General features: G+C 49.2%; 1 protein-coding gene across 1 annotated transcript in view; it reads left to right on the forward strand.

The window, feature by feature from the left end:
• Positions 1-17,823, forward strand: part of SNX29 (sorting nexin 29) — a 469,938-nt gene that overhangs the window by 312,195 nt on the left and 139,920 nt on the right. Inside the window, exons 18-19 of the mRNA XM_077773189.1 lie at positions 9,673-9,728; positions 12,564-12,645. Of these exons, the coding sequence (XP_077629315.1) occupies positions 9,673-9,728; positions 12,564-12,645 (138 nt within the window). The remainder of the gene's footprint in view (positions 1-9,672; positions 9,729-12,563; positions 12,646-17,823) is intronic.

The following is a 17,823-nucleotide window of genomic DNA, read 5'->3' on the forward strand; positions in this document are numbered from 1 at the left end:
TGAGCCCTGGGCTTGGTCCCTCCCGGCTGCCGCCTCCCTGGTACCAGTGTCCGGCCCTGAAGAGGAACTCCGCGTGAATTGGTGGGCCACAGGTCTCGGCGGCTGGCGGGCGTGTGTGCCTGTGCAGTGGGGCGGTTGGCCCTTCGCTCGTGGGTGAGGTCTGCTGGGCCCTGACCTTCTGTGTGTGCGGCCCCTTGAACTCCACCCATGAATGATGGGGGCGCCTGCTGCTTAGCGGGCGCCTGTTCTCCAGCAGATGTGGGGTGGGGTAGGTCCTGCAGGGGCCTTTTGAGCCCTCCCAGCAGCCCCACGGGGCAGCCACTTTGCCCCATTCTGCACGAGGAAGGGGGGCTCAGAGAAGGGTAGTGGCTGTTCTAGGCCACGAGGGATCTCAGCTCCATCCCAGCAGACCCATGTCCCCACCCAGCCATTTCTTTTCTTTTACAGTTGATTTGTTTTGAGAGAGCAGGTGTGCACATGCACACACACACTCAAGCAGGGGAGGGGCATGGAGAGGGGGAGAGAATCCCAAGCAAGCGCCATACGTTCAGCACAGAGGTGGGTGTGGGATTCGATCCGATGAACCATGAGCTCATGACCTGAGCTGAAATCAAGAGTCGGACGCTTAACCAGCTGAGCCACCCAGGTACCCCAGTCCAGTCCTTTAAAAAAAAAAATTTGATAAATACACGTATCCACCTTTAAATAGGTGATAAATACCACTAATGTCTCAGAATCCAGAAAAACAAAGTAGTTTTAATAACCATTTAACACACTTCTGTAATACTTTCTCTCCAACATTTTTAAGCTGGAAACTCTGATAGCCTCTTTCTAAGACTGCAGTATCATGTCATTCTCTCTGCAGAGACTAGAAAGGTAATTCAGTTGTTCTATGTGGTTGACCAAAGCTTGTGTTTTCCAAACATTCTATTAGAAAACTTTAAAACTGTTATGTTACAGAATTTCACCGTGAGCACCTCTATACTCATCACGTAGACTCCACCATTAACAGTGGGCTACACTTTCATCTTCCATCCCTCCATCCATCCCTTTCTCTCCCTTATACCCCATCAATTCATCTTTTTGAAAATGCATTTCATGAGTGCCTGGGTGGCTCAGTCAGTTAAGCTTCTAACTTTGGCTCAGGTCATGACCTCACAACTTAGGGGTTTGAGCCCCACATCAGGCTCTGTGCTGACTGACAGCTCAGAGTCTGGAAGCTGCTTCTGATTCTGTGTCTTCCTCTCTCTGCCCCTCCTTCACTTGTGCTCTCTCTTTCAAAAATAAATATTAAAAACAATTTTTTAAAAAGAATTTCAAATTAAATTCCGGATATTGGTATATATTTCTTCCAAAAGACTTTTGTGAAGATATCCTTGACTTGAGTTCAGTGTTTCTTCTTAAAAAAATCTTTTGATGGAAAGTTTGCAGAGAGTGAAATGCACACATCTTCACTGTATGTTCCCTGAGTTCTAACAGTTGAATACACTTACGTGGCACAGAACTTTGCTGTCACCCCAAATGTTCCTGATGCTCCTTCCTGGTCCGTCCCTACACCCCGACCTCAGACATAGTCACTGTCTTGTTTCCCTCCATCATAGACAGAATACTTTTAATTTAAAATCTCAAGGTTATGGGGCCCCTGGCTGGCTTAGTCGTTTAGGCATCCAACTCTTGATTTTGGCTGAGGTCGTGATACCAAGGTCGTGGGATCGAGCCTCATGTCGGCTCCTTACTGAGCTGCCTAAGGTTGTCTCTCTCCCTCTTATCTACCCCTCCAGCACTTGGTCACTCTCTCTCAAAATAAAAAAAGTAAATAAAAGCTAAGATAAAATGTCAAGGTTGTTACATGTATCTTTTGAGAGGGTAACTTCTGTGTGTAGTAAAAATTGATAAGGTATAAAGTTGTAAAAAAATAACACTGTCTTCCTCCCACCCTTCCTTTTCAGTGCCCTTCCTGTAAAGGTATCCACGGTTGGCTGTTTCTTGTGTGTCTTCGTGGAAATGGTTAATGCAGATGCAGAAGCAGGGATGCATGTCTGTCTCCCCAGTCCTTGATGGACACAGTACCTTACCTGACCCGTGGTCTTGTGTCTTTGCTTTTGTCACTTGACATTACATCCTAGAGGTCATTTGTTGTGTATCGTTACCAGTTCCCTGGCTCTTACTGCCATAAATGGTGTTGCAATGTACGTCCTTGTACAGGTGAGCGTACATACGTTATTCACGCGTCTTTATTATTTGGAGAGAAACTAGTTGTCCATTCTTAGTTAACTGGATACTTTTCTCATGCCCCCTTGCTGAAATTCCTGATCTCCAACCATGTGTTTACCCATCTATCCATTTCTTTTTTCGTTTTTAATGTTCATTTATTTTGAGAGAGAGCATACAAGCAGGGGAGGGGGAGAGAGAAAAAGGGAGAATTGCAAGCAGGCCCTATGCTGTCAGTATAGAGCCTGTTGCAGGGCTCTGTCTCATGAACCATGAAATCATGACCTGATCCAAAATCAAGAGTTGGGGGCTTAACCAACTGAGCCACCCAGATGCCCCTATCCGTTTCTGTATATGTTCATTTTTCTATCCAAAGGGAACATTGATTGAGCAATTACTAAGTGCCTGGTACCAGGACGGGCTCTGGGAATATTGTCCTTGAGACCCTCATAGTCATTTGGGAGAAGCAGACACATCAACACCTAAATCACAGAAATGTAATAGTCTGCATTTGTTCAAGCATCCAAGGTTTTCCCGGAGGAGAGCATAAAAAGCTCTCAAAAGCTCTTTACTGCCAGTTCTTTACTCCCCACGGAGCATCTTTGACCTCAGCTCACTTTTAAACTACAGGAATGCCTCTAATTGTTTGTAAAACAAAAGAACAAATGAATAGATAAACCTAGAAGTCTGAAAGTGGCCAAGACCCAGCCTGGCTGCCTCCTGTGGGCCCGGGAAGCCCCAGCCGACTTTGTACTGAAAGTGCAGGCCTGAGCCTGTCTGTCCTCTGGCTTGGCCACTCATGCCGGAGGGCAGCCGTGGCCTGGCACATCTCGTTCCTTATTAAAGGAGATGAGAGAGCCGGGGGAGGGGGGGAGTGTTCAGGTGGGCTGGGAAGGTGTTGTGTTTGGCAGCACAAAGTGAGAGCTAATTGTTTAAGGGAAGGCTATTTGAGAAGATCAATGACGGAGAAACAGACAGTGGAAAACATAAATCATGGGTGTCATTTTGTGATGGGGACACCAGTTTGCTGCTCCATTAATGTCTGCCTTTTGCTTTTCTTTTGAGCAGTAAATCTGAAAGCCGTGTAATTAGAAGGGAGAGAATACAGTTCTCTTCCTTCAGTTTTTCTTAACTCCAAACTAAGGTATCCTGATCATGCATGAGGGTTGCAAATTTGCTTCGAAGCGGTTTAAAAATAGACATTTCAGTGTGGAAAGACAGCTCATGTTATTCTTCATCTTGTCAGTCACAAATACTAATTGAGCGTCCATGATGTGCCAGGTGCTAGGCAAGGATGCTGTGACACACGGTGCACGTGTCCCCCAGCTCGCGAGAGGGACCGGTACATAGACTAACCGGGATGGAGTCGTGGCCAGCTGCGTAGAGTGAACCATCGAGGCAGCTGCAGAGACGTGTTTAGTTTCTGTGGTCTGGGCAGAGGTCTCCCCGGAGTGCACGTTTTAGCTGAGTCTGGAAGGGTGTACAGACAGGTTGGGCGAAGGGGTTAGGGGGACATGACTTGAGATGTTACTTGCTCCACACGTTATCTGAGGATTACACATGGGAATACACTGGCACATAGTAGGCGTTCAACACATGTTGGGTGGCCCTTCCCATCTTTGTTAATTCTTTTTAATAGGGCCCTCAGAGATCGGTTGTCATGGGGTAGTTGAGGAAGCAACCGGGGCTTATTGAAGCCAAGTGGCTGCTCTAGCAGTCAGAACAGCCAGTTTTTTGTTGGTCCATTGAGACTTGATCCGTTCTGCTCAGACTCTGTAGGCTGATGTGTGTGTCCAAAGAGGGGAAAAGACCTGGGCTTTCCCGGNCCTCCAGGCCTGGTGCTACCAGAAATCACCCTGTAGATTCAGAGAAAACAGGCTTTTAGAAAGGCTTGGGATCTTAGACTCATGTGTACACTTGTGCACGTCTCCTCTTGAGGGATTGAGTCCTTCCAGACCTTCTTCACTCCATCCGTGGTCTCTGCACTAGCAGAGGCTCTCTTGTGTGAATCTGGGGTACTCCATCTTCTGGGCCTTTCTGTGTGCAGAAGCAGAATGCAAAGACTGGGCATTTTGTAGTGGGAGGCAGTGTAACTTAGTGGTAAGAAGGTCAAACTCTGGAGCCAGACCACCTCCCTTTGACTCCCACCTCAGCCACTAACTAGCTATTCATTGCTGTATGTCAAACAACCTCAAAACGTGATGACGTGAAAACACAACCATTTCCTTCTGTTCCCCGGTTCTGTGGGTTGACTGAGTGGTTTTGCTACATGATAGGCTGTTGTCTGGGGCTCAGCCAAGCTGCACGTCCAAGATGGCGTGGTCAGTCACGGTTGATGCCGGCCTCCTGGCGGCTCTGTTTCTTTTGTTTATTCACGCCGAGTCTCCTTGTCCTTGCCCGTGGAGTGGGGTGACCCCTGTGCCCACAGGGCTCTGATGAGGATCTGGGAAGATTTTGATGTGAAAGCACTTTGTCCGGCAGGAAGCTTTGATGGTGCATGGCGGGGGTGGGAGGGTAGGGGGGAAGGGTGTGTGTGTCTCTGTTTGCAGCCCCTCAGGACCGGACATGAGGGAAGCTCCAAGCACAATGAGAGTTCTCTGTGCACTTTGGCTGCCCCTGCTTGGATCTTGACTCTGAAAGTAGGAGGAGGGAAGAGTTTTTCCTGTGGCTCTGGCAGTTGCCTGATGAGCTCTTCCCTCTTTTCCTCCTTCCTTCTCTTCCTGTTTAAATAAGCACTTACTCACTACATTTGTTACTCTATTTGGCAAAGCCTGTTCTTTGAGCCCTTATGCTAGGTCTGAGGAATTCCAAGTCAAAACACCAGGGTGAACCAGTGTCTGAATTCCATTTTGGTCCAACTGTGAGGGGCTACGGTGAGCTGGCCTGTCTCTGCTCCTCGGTCCCCAAGCAGCCCAGGAAATGTGGAGTCGGGAGAGGCTGGGGAAGCTTCCTTGCTAACACAGCGCGGAAGCGGATCCTCTGTGAGCCTCACCTGTCCCTCCCACTCCCTCCCCCCATCCATGTGTGTGCAGCATCTGGGGTGTTGGGCCAGGAGGATCCGGGAATTCTGGCTGCTGTTTCTCCAGGAACAGCCTATGCCTTTCCCACACCCATGTACTGCCACCTGAGTCCCCAGACCACAGACCAGATGGGTCCTGCCTTTTCTGCAGGGCCAGGGACAAGTGAATGAGGACGTCCCTGCTGCCGATCACCTGCTTTATGCCGCTGTTGAGGGTGAACCAAGCACAGGCTCTATCCCAGAGGTGTGTTCCACCAGGATTGACTCGTAGCTTCGGGCGGTAACAAGGGATGTTTGTGGCCCGGGTCAAAAGAAAGCTGACTTTTCTTACCAGATATCCCTTGCCCCGCACTTTTCTTGTTGCCAGACTGTGGAGTAAAATCCGCTTTCTGGATGAGGCCTGTAAGCCACAGAGGATGTCTGGTATCAGTCCGGGCACACAGCCCGAGAAGACAGGATGTTAAGGTGTCGGGTAAGTAGGGGTGCCCGTTGCCAGCCCGCGGGTGCTGCCGGGCATGACCTGAGGCGAGCCACGCTCCGCGGAGGTCGGGCAGTTGACTGTTTTCTAGCCAGAGTCCCCGAACTCCTAGAGACACGTAAATGTCTCCGGGCATAATTAGAAGCAAAGCTCCTGATTCCGAAGGGCTTAACACCTCCCAGCTACTTAGGTCTATTGTCCAAAATGTTCCTTAAAAATTAGCACACCTGAGAGTTAACTTATCTGTGAAGAAAACCACTGCCTTCTGAGAATTGCTTCTTTGTTCTTAGCGTTGTAAAGGGACGGTCTATCTTAACACCCTCACCTTCTCTTTCACCGGAGTCCTTCTGGCCTCCTTCCCCTTCAGCTTTTGAGGTCTATCCGTCAGAACCTTCCCTTTGTGGACGCAGCTGCCTGGGCCTGAGCTATGCTCGCTTCCAGCCTGAAACCAGGCTGATTGGAAGCTGGCATCATGGTGCGCGTGTGGTGCGGCGGGGCTCTTCCTGGTCTGGGACTCCCTCCCCAGCGTGCTTACCTGCTTCTCCTATCAGGCCCAAAGAACCTTCCCTAGACCCCGCTGCCAAGGGGGAGTCCTGGCCGTGTCCACGGGGTTCCGTGGGGAGTGGTGTCTGCACGGAGGGGTGCCTTCGGAGCCTCCCCTGGTCCTTCTCCATCCTGGACTCCAGAGCGTTTGAAGGCAGAGTCTCTACTTCCCTCTGGCTTTCTGCATTTCAGCCACATGCCTTTTGCAGGGGGTGGGGTGGGCATTGGAAAGAGTATTTTATTTCCTTTACACGGTTATATGAGAGACACTTAACGCATACTAAGTGTGTGTCTGTGGTTACATGAGTAATGTGCTCTGATTGTAGAAAGCCCAGAGAAGTGCAAATACATACAGCAAATCCATGTGACCTCACCTCGTTCCCCCGGTGTCCCAGTGACCTCTTTCCCCTCGTTTCATTCTGACCTTCCTGATACACGGATGTCCTAAGTCATGCTTAAGAATTTGCAGCTCCAGGCAGCTTTTTATGAAATAGAGGCAAGGAGTGGTTTGCTATGCCATTAAAAATTTATCAATAACATTCTTCTGGTGGGATAATACATTTTTATTTAAATGTTTATTTGGCAGTACATTATTTCAAAACTCAAATGATATAAAAGGATGTTTAATAAACTAATTTTCTTTTTTTAAATGTTCTTTTAAATTATTTATTTTTGAGAGCGCAAGTAAAAGCGCTCGGGGGATGTAGAGAGAGGGAGACAGGATCCGAGGTGGGCTCTGTGCTTCCAGCAGATGTGGGGCTCGAGCCCATGAACCATGAGATCATGACCCAAGCCAAAGTCGGATGCTTAGCTGACTGAGCCACCCAGGCGCCCCTCATTTTCTTTTTTCTAAACTGTTTATTTATTTACAGAGAGAACAGAACATGTGAGTAGGGGAGGGGCAGGTGGAGAGGAAGAGAAAATCCCAAGCTGACCTGACATGGGGCTTGATCTCATGTACCATGAGGTCATGACCTGAGCCCAAATCAAGAGCCAGAGGCCTAACCGCCTGGGCCACCCAGGCGCCCCAAAATAGCCTCATTTTCAGTGTCCTACACCAGCTGCCTGGGCCCCCATTCCCATGCCCTGGCGCCCACTGGGTGCTCCCTTTCTAGGTGTCTTAAATTTCCCTGCTAACACTTCCAGTGCAAACACAGACAAATACAAAGTTAATTCTCCACTTGTGGATTGAAGGTGGTGTATTAGACCCACCACCTGCCCCTGCTTAGGCTTTCACTTGACCTTCCTGGACATCTTTTCATGACGCACATCAAAAGCTATTTTGCTCTTCAAAATCACATTTAAAATTTTTTTCTAAAGCAGTTCATTTGAAAGATAGATTATTTTAGTTTTGGGGAAATACAGCAAATGAGAATTCGGCCTCTTTCTCTCCCCACTCCCACTGTAGTATCAGTGATAGCCACTGTGAATGTTCTTTTATGTTTTTCCAGAGCTATTTTCATGCTTCTACCCTCATGAATGTGTGTGTAACCCATTTTTTCTTAACCTGACCATCTCATACAGACATGCCATCATTTCTTGAATCATTTCTCTATAGTTGGACCTTTCAGTGATTTGAAAATGGTTTTTTCAACTTGGCTAAGCAATGGAAAGAGGAATGATCTTTGATGTAAAATTTGGTCTATGTATTTGGTTATTTCCTCCAGAGGAATCATAGCAGTGAGGTATGTGGGTCAGAGGGTGTGGATGTTCCTAGGGATTTTGGAGCGTAGCCTCATGTCTTCCCTAGTAGATGAAACCACCTCTCTTCCCAGCCATCCACAGGAAGAATGACAGTCACCATACAGCAGGGCCACAGCAACCAGGCCAGTGAGTTCCTTGTCCTTCTAAGCCAAAGTTTTCTCAGGGTGGGGGTAGGCCTGTATCTCTTTGTTGGGTTTGAAGGAATCTCTCAGTAGCAGCTTCTTAGCCAAACCTGCTCGTGGAGCCCATTCTGATTACTTGACTCCACACATCTGTCCAGAGCCCGGGTTGGGTGTCCTCCCTCTGGGCTGCCGTGGGTGGGTGAGAGACCCTCCGTGGGGTGGCAGGGCAGATTCTGTGTTGATGTCAAGGGTAACAGGACATAGAGTTTTCCTCCGTAACGGCTGTACCGTTAATAGAGTGTGCAGTTACTGTGAACGGCCTGCCTCCCAGGCACTGTTCTGCGTACTCGGTAGGCATCAGCTCCTTGTGTCTGTAGATGAACTCTGAGTCCTCTGACCGTCCTACCTGTTATATAGGTGAGGACAGTGTGATGCAGAGGAGGCAGGTGATTTGCTCATGGCTGCAGGGACAGGAACAGCTGGGGCTGGGGTTGACCCTGAGCCACATGGCCCCAGAGTGTAGGCTCCATAACCATGGCATCCTCCGGCCTTGGAGAGAATCCACAGAGTGCTTTCTGGTGTCTCCAGCCCCCTGGAGAGGGCTCAAGTCTCACCTTCTTCCACCCCATAGCTGGTTTTCCCCGTTTGCTGAGGGTTTGTAGCAGAAGAGCCTTTGAAGTTGGACAGATTGGAATTCACATCCACTTCCTGTATGTGTGGCCTTGGCAAGGTCTCAGCCTCCCTGAGCCTGTTTCCTCATTGTTGAAGTAGGGAGCTGCCTCCCTCCCCCCACCCCAGATTGTTATGAAGAATGATGAAGATGGTGGGTAACAGGAAAGCTCTGTCAGGTGCAGTGTGAAATAAATGCTCTCTCCCTCCCTCGCCCACACCTTCCCCCTTTGCAATCATTTCTCTAGCTTTCCATCCACATCCTTAAATTCTGGCCACTTCAGATTCGATCAGAAGCTTATGCCCTGGGCATGACTATAACACCACCATTTACTGAACATCTTCCAGTGCTGACCATTTTGTGATCTGCTTTACGGCATATCTGCCATCGTGCCAGGCCATGGAGTTTCTTTGACCAGACGTGTTCTTCTGGGGCCCTTCTGAGCCAGGGGCAGCAGCTGTGTCCTGCCTTCAGTTGCTCATGCATCATGACGGGGGAAGGATTGAGCCATTTGGGGGCAGACATTGGCCTTGTGTGTTTACATCCTAGGTGTAGCTGTGTGTTCATTGTGGTGACGATGGTGATTTTTTCCTCTGCTCATTTGATATCTTGCATCTCAAATCCTAATGAGGCCTTTATAGCTCCAAGCTTACATATTACAGGCCTGCCATTATCTCAATAGAATTAATAGTCCTTTTTCTGTGAAGATAATTGAGATTCCCTCATGGTGACATATTTTTATCACCCTAACACTGTCTCTACCCTTCCACAAAATCTCTTCTTGTTGTCCGGTAGCTGTTTTCTCACCTCATTCTGAACAGGATATGTCCAAGGATCATTGGGAAGCAGGATTCTTGCGTGGTTATGCCAATCATGGTAACCATGATGTGTTTTCTCTCTCCTTCCTCCCCTCTCCTGATGGCAGGTGCCTGGAGACTTGAGTCAAACATCTGAAGACCAGAGTTTGTCGGATTTTGAAATGTAAGTCCATGGCATCTGCTCACGAGGGGCCCCTAAGAAGTAGGACTCTGCGGTTTGGCTTGTGTCCCAGAAGACCACAGGGGGAAACAGAAATCACTGTTTCAATCTGTGCAGGCCGATCTGGTTATGGTAGAGGTGAGAGTCTGTCCACCTGCACCCCGAGTCCGGCCTCCAGATATGTTGTAAACTCTCTTCTTGGGTATTAGAAAACAATTAATTCTTTTGGCTGACATTTAAGACTTGGAAGCGATCACGTAAGAGTTTAAATTTCGCTTTAAAAAGAAAAACAAAGGGGGTTCCAATCCCTACAAGGCCACAGTCAGAGCTGAGTAGTGGTTGCTGCCTCCACACAGGGCATGTGCTCTTGCACTTACCACAGTCCCCCCTTCTCCCTGTTGCCCGACTCTGGCCCACTTCACTCCATTCCTTCTGTGTGTCCCCTGGAGGAATATGAGTTCACAGCCCCGAGTTACTGGAAACAACAGTGGTTTGGTGCATGGGTGTGATTTGTTACTGGATATGACTCTGTCTGATGATACATTCCTAAAGAACTTAGTTGGTCTTCAGACTGTTTCAGAATCTGGTTGCTTTGGGGCTTGGGTACTCCTTCATGGTTCCTCAGCCCAACAAGCGCACAATACACTTCCCTTCTCCTTCTTTTTTTTTTTTTATATATGTTTTTAAATGTTTATGTTGGTTAAGAGAGAGTGTGCACAAGTGGGGGAGGAGGGGCAGAGACCAGGAGAGAGAGAATCTCAAGCAGGCTCCGTGCTGACTCTGGGCTCCATCCCACCAACCATCAGATCATGTCCTGAGCCGAAATCGAGAGTCAGACGTTCATCTGACTGGGCCGCCCAGACTCCCCTCTTCTTAAGTGTACTGGTACATTCTCCAGGACAGACCATATGTTAGCCAAGAAACAAGTCTCCCTCCACTTACAGACGGAAATGCTACAGAGTACGTTCTTGGACCACAGCGAATTACTCAACAGCGGGATTTGTCTGTCTCTGACTCCCTGAGGTCAGGGTCTGGGTCTGCCTGCTTCCTTGCTCTATCTCTAGGACCTAGAGTAGCAACGGACACCTTGTACATTCTCCGTCAAGAGAATGAACAAATGAATTAATATCGAGGAGGGAGATGGCCATGTAAACAGTTCTCATCCTGTACGGTCAATGCTCTGAAAGCAAGAAATGTCGAAGCCAGTTGGGGGTGTCTCACCCTCACCAATCAGAGAGGGGAACGAAAAGCAGGCTGTTATGTCCCCTCATGCTCCGCCTCACCCTCCCTCTCCCCTGACAGAGAGGAAAAGGGAACACTTGAGGCACTAGAACCATCTGGAGGAACTTTACAGGAGGGGTGCCGTTAGATGTGCACACCATCCTCATGGCTCAGAGTTGCCATTTGGACTCGGAGTTTTGAGTGTGATGGGTTACTTTGCCCCCTGGAGGAGGTCAGCACCTCCGCTCAGGATTTGGAAGAGATGCTGCTTCAGGAGAGCCATCTGTCTGTGAAACTAAAATGCTCTCTACGCCAGAGATGGGGAGCCCACTGGGTCACCGCCTCTTCCCCCATCATCTCCGATGGTGATCTAAGCACAGGAGGCTGGCGCATGTTTGTGGGCTGCTCCTTAGAGAGGAGAGTTCAGGAGAAAGCAGTTAGCCCTGGAGCACCTCTAGGTAAAGGCCCGGGCTGGACCCTTCCGGTCCTCTGAGAACTGCGCAGGGACCGTCGGGACGCCCATCAGGATCGATCTTCACAGGTGAGAGACAGAGTTTTCTGTGTGCAGGCCTTGCCTTCAGCCTGGCGGAAGATTGCTGGTGGCGGCCGTGTGTCCCCAGCCACTCACAGTTAGGTGCAAGTCCTCACGGGAGGCAGAACTCACGTACCCAAAGCGACCCTTGAAGGACCCCTTAAATATCCTGTGACGATTAGCTGACATAATCTAGGTAAAAGCATGAACATACGTTGTAGGTGCTCAGGAAATGACTTGTCCTCGAATTTAAATCTTGGTTGGGACACCCGGGTGGCTCAGTTGGTTAAGCATCCAACTTGGCTCAGGTCATGATCTCACGGTCCGTGGGTTCAAGCCCCATGTCGGGCTCTGTGCTCACAGCTCAGAGCCTGGAGCCTGCTTCTGATTCTGTGTCTCCCTTTCTCTCTGCCCCTCCCCTACTTGCTCTCTGTCTCTCTCAAAAAGAAACCTTAAAATTAAAATAAATAAATAAATAAATCTTGGTTCATGGGAGCCATACACAGTGTTTCCAGAGAGTTGCAAGGCTGGTGTTTGTGCCTGGGTTCCTGGTCTCCCAGCCTGCCATTTTCTCCCCCACCCCAAGTAGCTGTGGCCTGCATAGCCTCACATGTTGGTCTCCTGAGCCCTTTGATGGAGTCTGATCTTAAAATGACAGGCAGGGGCTAGAGGGGCATAGTGAGGAGGTGGTGTGACCCCTCTGGGTGCTCCAGGTACCCTGTGGTCATCAAGTCACGTGACCCCACACAGCCACATGGGGGATTCCAGTTGTTATCCCTCCTTTCAGAGGAGGAAACTCAGGTTTAGAGAAATGAGGAGTCACAGTGAATCAGCTGTAAGAACTGAAGTCCATTTCTCATTCCCAAGTACACACTCTGTATCTAAATAAAAAATTCACAATGACTAAACTAAGTCCCTAAAGAGCGATCTTGGAGGGCGGGGTGAACCCAGGCCCTTTGTCTTGCTCATGGACGTGATTGGTGTTATCATCAATTCTGGTGTGTGATGCCTCTTAGAGAAGACAGTTTCCTCCGTTCCTCGTTATAAATTGAAATCACCTAATTTCGATCTTTGTTTTCGGTCAGATCGAACCGGGCGCTGATCAACGTCTGGATCCCGTCCGTGTTTCTCCGGGGCAAAGCGGCGAACGCCTTCCATGTGTATCAGGTGAGCGTCTGGTTTTCAGCCGGATGTCGCTGCTGGGGCAGAACCGACACCTTTCGTAGTGCTGTGGTGCCTCTGCCTCTCGGTGACGGTGATGGAGCGCTGACGGCCTCCTGATGCCAGCCTCCCCGAGGAAGGGGTCCCTTCTTCATGCAGACTGGAGGGGCCCGGGTGGAGCATCCTTGTCAGTCAGGCCCGTCAGTGCGGCCGCTGCAGATGGGAGCTCGGACAGCGGGAGCCGAAACAGGCTTTGTCAGCTTGTGTTGCATCCAGAGAGGCAGGATGTATGTGCAGCCCCAGGCGTGACCAGGCCTGTGACCGGAGACCTGCTGCCGTCTGCTGTGTCCTCTGCTTGGGCGTCCTTCTCGGGCTGGGGCTCTCTGTGGGGTGATGGGCAGCGCTAGCCCGTCTGGGTGGTTGCAGCATCCCTCTCTGGCCTGTCTTGGACAAGGAGGCCCTCCCTGATGCTCTGGGCTGGGCGACAGACTTGTGAGATTGGCCAGGCTTGGATGTGACCCCTGCTGGCGGTGGGGCATGTCTGACAGAGGGAGAGGAGTTCCTCTCCAAATGAAAACCAGGGCCCTCTGCTCAGAAGAAGGGGCAGCATTTACCTGATGGAACCCCAGGTGCAGAGGTCTCCTCCTCCTCAGGGGAGAGCTGGTCAGCGCTGGCTGGGGCTGGGCTGTGGGGCCTCAGGGACCTTTGTGTGCTTCGGAGACAGTTTATCCCCAACACATGGGACTCCAGTTTTCCATCTTTCCTCTGATTTTCCGATGCCTCTTTCAATCCTGCGTTCCTACCATCTTTTTGTCTGTTGTCTTTTACTTTTCGTACCTTGGATCCCGATCTCCAGCCCGTGGTGTTCACCTGTCCTGGACTACTCTGCTTTCAACTCTGACTTGTAGCTGCTTCCTGCTTCTGTCTTCTCGGGTCATGACAACTTTCATTACATTTTTGTTCTTAATCCTGAAGAACTCTGTGAAATGCCTTGAGTTTTGTTACCTTTTAATTTTTTTTTAAGTGGGGAATTGACGATTGAAGAAGACCTCAGCTATTAAGATATTTTTCTCCAGAGGCTGGGTGGTTAAAAAAAAAAAATACAGACCTTGAAGACAGGAGCCCTGGTTTAAATTTTGTAACCTTAAGTGAATCTCCCTTTGCTCCGCGTAAGACGGAAATACTATTGCGGCTTACCTTGCAAAGCTGTTGTTGGCGTGAGGAGCATGCGGCGCCCAGGACACACTCTCTTTTCTCATCTTGGTGTTTCTCCTGTTCGAGAATGCTTGCCCTGTGTGGCCTGTGGTGACAGGTGTGGTGGCGGGTGTGTGGTTTATAGGAACGGGTATCCGTATGACACACACATCTTGATATCTCACAGATGGGCAAGGGTTTGGGAAGGAACGTTGCACCAGAAAGTGATTTTAGGTTTCTTGTTTGGCTGGGCAACAGCAGTTAGTAAGTACCATGTTATTAGGTGTTGGAGAATCTGAGTGTTTGTGATGCTCTTCTCTTTGGCTTAAAAGAGTTAGACAGGACAGATTTATGTACATCTCCTTGGTTCTCATTCTCCTTTTATGCCAAACCCACCAAAAACCCTCTTCTGTGAGTGTCTGAGTTCTGCTTTGATGCCATCAGAAAGCTGGGAGGTGCTGCCCAGAGGATGAACAAAGTGAGGCAGATGGCTTTATTTTAGAGTGAAATTACAATGTGATACCACTGGAGAGGTTTCCTGGACCTTTCATGTCGGACTCTTCCCCCCAGCCCCCTACCCCAGGGTGCGATTTGGCAGCTTTCAGTGTCTGAGAGTCCGTTACGGAATGAGAGGGATGCGGCGCGTGCCCCGTTGCCTGAGAGATTGTTTCCACGGCAGTCACAGTGGTGTCCGTGCTGCTCCCTGTCCTTCGTGTCTTTGGAGCTTCTCTGGGTGTGGTCCCATCCATGCCTGGAGGACGTGGCCCCCAGTTGCCGCTGCCGGTGAGACCCGCCTCATCCCCCGCTGTGGGTTCCGTGAAATCTTCTCTCGTGTTGGGTTTGAGGCAGCACCTCCTGAATGCAACTGTCTTTCTCCTTTTAGATAACAGTGTTTCTGGTCACTATCTCACAAGCAAAATCCATACAACATGTTTGGAAACATTTGAGGAAGGTTTTTACAGAGTTTTTATCATAAATGATAACGTAAAGAAGGAGGCTCATTGAAAATGCTGGTACCATGGGACGTTATTTTTCTTAGTTTAAAAAACACGTTCAGTATATTTCCCCAGAAGACTGGAGGTAATTTCTAGAGGAACACCTGTAAAAGAATGATAAGATAGAAGTAAAAAATGAAATGTCAGCGTCTGGGAAGATGTAAACTGGTGATACTTGCATTAAGGAAATCGTGGAAGTCTCTCAGGAGATCCTATACCCCTGTTCTCATTGGTTTGTGAATTTTCTCTGGACTGCCCGGCAGCCAGGGTGAAAATGGAAATGCGGCTATTTTGGATAGTACCATTGCTGATGGGAAGAAAATATGTGAGCTCCTCAAAGGGAGCTCTAAGAGAAGTTTCCACACAGGGCTTTAGATACAGCAATATTGGAGCATGTGGTGGACAGTCCCCAGTGACATCCCGTGACAGATCCTCCTCAGGTTCCATCATGTCCCCCTCATAGGGAGCCAAGGGCAGACCCTCCAGCAGATAACGGTTCATCGGAAGAGCCAAGATGAAAGGATCGGCATGTGTAGTTTTCTCCGTAGATGTGGGCTTTCCAACACAACAGCCACCAGCCACACCCAGCCGTTTAAATTTAAACGAACTGAAATAGAATAAACTTAAAAATTCAGCTCAAGCCCGGTAGCCACATTTTAAGTGCTTCACAGCCACATGCCGCTGGTGGCTGCTGCACAGGGCAGCACAGATACGGGACATTTCTGTCATTGCAGGAAGTTCTCTTGGGCAGACGGTGTCTCCAGGAGCACTGGAAAGCAGGGTAATGCTCTGCGTGCTTAGCCACATTCTAGAAAGACAGAGGCTGGATGTTAACAAATCCTGCTGGGAGAAAGCCACTCACATTTCAGCTCTTTCAGCGTTTAGGATTCCCAGGGGAAGAAAGCCTTCAAGTATTGACCTTGTGCCGTCCATGCCCTCGAATCATTCTGTTCAGCGGTGACGGGAAGGAGCAGACTTGAGCTTGATCATACATGTTGTCTTGTTTCTATTGTGTTTATTTTTACATTGGTCTTCTAGTTAGGGCGCAGAATCCTGTTTTCCATTTACCACAGCGATGCATTTTCCTTTTTTTTTTTTTTTTTTTTAAGTTTATTTGGAGCGGGGAGGGGAGGCGCCTGGGGGAAGGGCAGAGAGAGAGAGAGAGAGAGAGGATCCCAAGCACCCTGTATGTTGTCAGCCCAGAGCCTGATGCAGGGCTCGAACCCATTAACCGTCAGACCACGACCTGAGCTGAAATCCAGTCAGACGCTTAACTGACTGAGCTACCCAGGCACCCTGCATTCTTCTAAAATAAAGTTAAGAAGAAAGAAAGAGTCTGCTTGAAGAACAACACCAAATAAATGATAATGCAAGCAGCCGGAGCTTGGGACAGTGTTATGTGAACATGTGATGTTTGGGAAATGCTGAGCTGAGGGAACAGACCGCTGACGATAAAACAGCAGTGAGGATGATGCTAACAGGAAACCGTAGCGGCAGCTGCCTCTCACTGGTGTGTGTGCATTCTGTGGCACAGTCCTCAAAATCACAGTGTGAATAAACTCCTCTCACCATCGCATAGATGAGAAAACAAAGGCACAGAGAAGCATGACAGTCTGTAATGTTATTCGAGCCCAAATAGCACTTTCTCACAAGGTACCGGTTTGCAGAGGTTTCGAGTCTGAGGGTGGAGCTCTTTAAAAATCCAAGAGGCAATTTGCACAGTTGCCTTCAATCTGAAGGGAGGAGCCCGGCCTGCATGGGTGGCCACCCACATTCCTGAGAAGGTGGCCACTGCAGCGCAGCTGGGAGTTCTCTGTAGAAGTTGCTGGGGCCACTGCCGGGCCCAGACACGTTACCCATTGAGCCCCCCGAGTCCGCAAGCCAGGCTGAGACGGTCTGGCTTAGGAAAGTTGTCCAAGCAGATGTCCATGTTGGCCGCTCTGGCCGTGGATGGGTTTCCAGGATGCTCCTTCAGAACTCGTTTGAGCAACGTTGGGGTGGGAGAGCCTGCCCGAGGCCTGGAAGGGTGGTCCTCAATACCAGAGGCAGAGATAGCCCACCTGCTGCACGTAGTACAAGTGCTTTTTCACTGTCTGTAGGGTGGGAAGAGGTCTGGGACTGTGTTTTGCACAAGGCATTCTGGCAAGGCATGCCCTCCCTGGACAAGGCTGAGTGCAAGGTCTCAAAAGCGGTTTTTCCCTTTGAGCCCTAGAGTTTCCACACTGTGCCCCCGAGTCTGAGATGGGCGCTGAGGTGTGCTCCGGCCCTGGTAGGAACGGCCGCGTTCGAGCGAATTTCCGAACAGAAGTAAAATTGGTGTCCAGGACCTTCCCAGTTGAAGGTTTCTGTCCATGAGTATTTCTTACACTTTGGGCCCTTGCTCACGCCTCGTTCCCAGCAGACACTAGCCAGAGATGCAGTGATTGAACAGCAGCACATAATACGGAAAAACTGTTTACTAACTGGCTTTCTTCATTTTTCTCTCCTCCTCTCTGTTAACACACTGTGGTGCTATGGGCTCGATTTTCTATCACTTCCATATGATAAAGTTGCATTTGTTCTTAGCCCCTGGTTTATACCTCAGCCATTGTTTGATATTCTTCCCCAAAATATCCCCGATTCTAGAGAAGATTGAGGTCCACCATCCTGAATATCCTGCTGTAGTGTTTATGAAGGCCTGTGAGACCTTCAAACAACCTGCGTATTTTCTTCTTAAGCAAATATTACAGGCAGTAAACTGAAATGAAAGAATTCATCAATATACTTACCTTCTGAACACTTACATCTTTGCTTTTGAAAAGTACTGTTAGTGTAAGTACAGCTGAAATCCATCCTCTGTGTGGGATTAATTTCAGCCTTTCAATTCAGCCACCAGAAACAGGGGCTCTGGAGCAGTATTCCATTTGCACAGCACAACTAATCAGGTCTCCTTTGTATATAGAAAAAAAAATTGTTGTTTTGTTTCAGCAAAGCTCTTCCCTTCTGAATGGAATAA

The sequence above is a fragment of the Crocuta crocuta genome, unplaced genomic scaffold, assembly GCF_008692635.1.
Source record: "Crocuta crocuta isolate KB4526 unplaced genomic scaffold, BGI_CrCroc_1.0 scaffold16, whole genome shotgun sequence".
Taxonomy (NCBI): Eukaryota; Metazoa; Chordata; class Mammalia; order Carnivora; family Hyaenidae; genus Crocuta; species Crocuta crocuta.